General features: G+C 35.9%; 1 protein-coding gene across 1 annotated transcript; it reads left to right on the forward strand.

Annotated features, from left to right (window-relative positions):
- Positions 1 to 135: 135 nt before the first annotated feature.
- LOC103922150 (cell division cycle protein 16 homolog) lies at positions 136 to 1,719 on the forward strand (the record flags this gene model as incomplete). Its single annotated transcript, XM_009330273.1, has 3 exons — positions 136 to 233; positions 737 to 775; positions 1,579 to 1,719. Coding segments are annotated over 3 exons (278 nt in total), but the record flags the coding sequence as incomplete, so codon positions are not given.
- Positions 1,720 to 2,230: the final 511 nt, after the last annotated feature.

Consider the following 2,230-nt stretch of genomic DNA (forward strand, 5'->3'; position numbering starts at 1 on the left):
AAAACTTTGTAACTCAGTAGGATGCTGGAATAGGGGAAAAATACTTTTCTAGTGAAGCAAAAGTGAATATTCTGTATGAAAGTGTTTAAAGATACATTATAAATTAATGGTTTATAATTTGTTCTTTTATTTTAGAGGAACCACAAGATATCTACTGGTTGGCCCAATGTCTTTACCTAACAGCTCAGTATCATAGGGCAGCACATGCCCTTCGATCGCGTAAGTTGGATAAGGTAAGTCACTTAACTACTGTTATTCCACTTTTAAACCTCTGCTGCTAAGCACAGTGACTTCTTCACCATCAGAGGATAAGGTTTAGGGGAAAAGTAATTAAAAAACCTGCATGATGTAGTTTATCTGAACCAAGTATAGCCCTGTGTTCAATTGGCCAGATTCAAACTGTTGTCCCCAGATAGGGTCACAGAAAGAGAAAGGGGTCCAAGGATGTAACTGCAGCAGGTGTGGGAAGATGGAGTGTCACTTCAGCTGTAGTTGTTTAAGTTGTCCTTCCACTCTGCTAGTGAGTGATGAAGGCAAGAGTGAAGTAAGTGTCCTTTGAGAGTTTAATAGTAGAGAAAGTGTTACAGACTTAGTCATTTTGGTCAGGAAAGATTTTTGGAGGTGAAGGGGATGAAGCCGCCATACAACTGAAAAAGGAGAGAGCGAAATGGAGTCTAGCAGTGTAAGTACACATGCTCTCTCTTTATAACTAATATGTATGAAATTTCTCTTTCAGTTATATGAAGCATGTCGCTACCTTGCAGCTAGATGTCATGTGAGTACACATTTTAACCTCTATTGGAAACAAACCGAACTAAGTAAAAGATGCATCTGGGGAAGATTAGGTACCTGACAGGCAATGTTGATGTCTATGTTCATTGGAATAACAGGTTTAAATTTTGTGAGAGTTGTTTTCATTCTTTAACCTTCAGTATGGTCACTGGAGTATCCATTGTGGTGCTATTCTGAAGAAATCCAACCAACCTTTTTTTCCGGGAAAGAAAATACTCCTCTAATATTTTGTGGGGAAAGAATGTGAACCGTTTTTGTCTCATGTCTTCATGTTTACATTTTTAATTGGTTGGTTGTAGTCTGACCAGAGGAGATGTGATTTATGGTTGTATAAATATAGTTAGCAGCTTTATACTTCTGTGTAAAATGTGATACATAAGTAGTAAAATGCGGTGCTTTCACTGGAAAAGTGAATCAATTGGTAACTTAAATATAGAAATTTGAAATAGAATAATGTGCTGCTTATGGAATAAGATCATTGTATTTTATTAAAATGTGTATTAACTATTTTTAGAAGCGTATCTGCTTCTGTGATTGCATAATGCTGAATAATATATTTTTCTGTAGGTGTTAATTTTATAATTTTTTGCATATTATAGATGACTAGTTGGCTGCAATTGTAAAATGACGTACGTCCAAATAAGAATATGCATGCATGAAAAACCTGCTGATAAGCACTGGTTGTTACAGTCTGTACCTTTGAAATGTGGCACTGTGTTTATTGGTGCTTTATGTACAGATGTTTCAAATCCCAACCTTGTTTTTTACATGCACATGTTTGGCTAGTATGCTGCAAAAGAACATCAACAGGCCCTGGATATTCTTGATATGGAAGAGCCAATCAACAAAAGACTTTTTGAAAAGTACTTGAAGGATGAAAGTGGACTGAAAGACTCCACCACAGACTGGGAGATGTCACAATCCTCTGTAAGTGATGTTTTTTTAACACATATTTTTATAACTGAGAAAAAAATGTGTGAAGTCAGAAAGTGATTTTACAGCTGTATGAATCTGAAACTGTGTGTTTAAGCTTTCTTTTTTGGATAACATAATTTTCAAAAGTGCTGAATTGTTCTCCTTTCAGTCAGAAGTCATGCTAGCTTGCCTGTATGAGAATAACTTGGGTTGCAAAAATGAGGAGTGCTTTTCAACAACTTCCTGTAAATTATTCGCAGACACTTTGCAGGAAGTTAATGATCTAGCATTGGTTTTTAGAGTCTTTTAGCTCTATGCTGCAATTTCAGTCTTGATAATGTAAACTAACACTTCTTTCAATTGGGCTGCAGGTTCTGAGATAACAAAGCAAGTTTTCTTCTCCAGATATTTTTTAATGAAGTATTTCCATAATCGCTCAAGTGTTCTCAGTGAGACATTTTTTGATCATACTTGAAAATTATGTGACGTGAAGGTGTTGCAGAGGCTCACAAAATCAAATTAG

This window comes from Pygoscelis adeliae, unplaced genomic scaffold, assembly GCF_000699105.1.
Source record: "Pygoscelis adeliae isolate BGI_AS28 unplaced genomic scaffold, ASM69910v1 C10876049, whole genome shotgun sequence".
Classification (NCBI taxonomy): Eukaryota; Metazoa; Chordata; class Aves; order Sphenisciformes; family Spheniscidae; genus Pygoscelis; species Pygoscelis adeliae.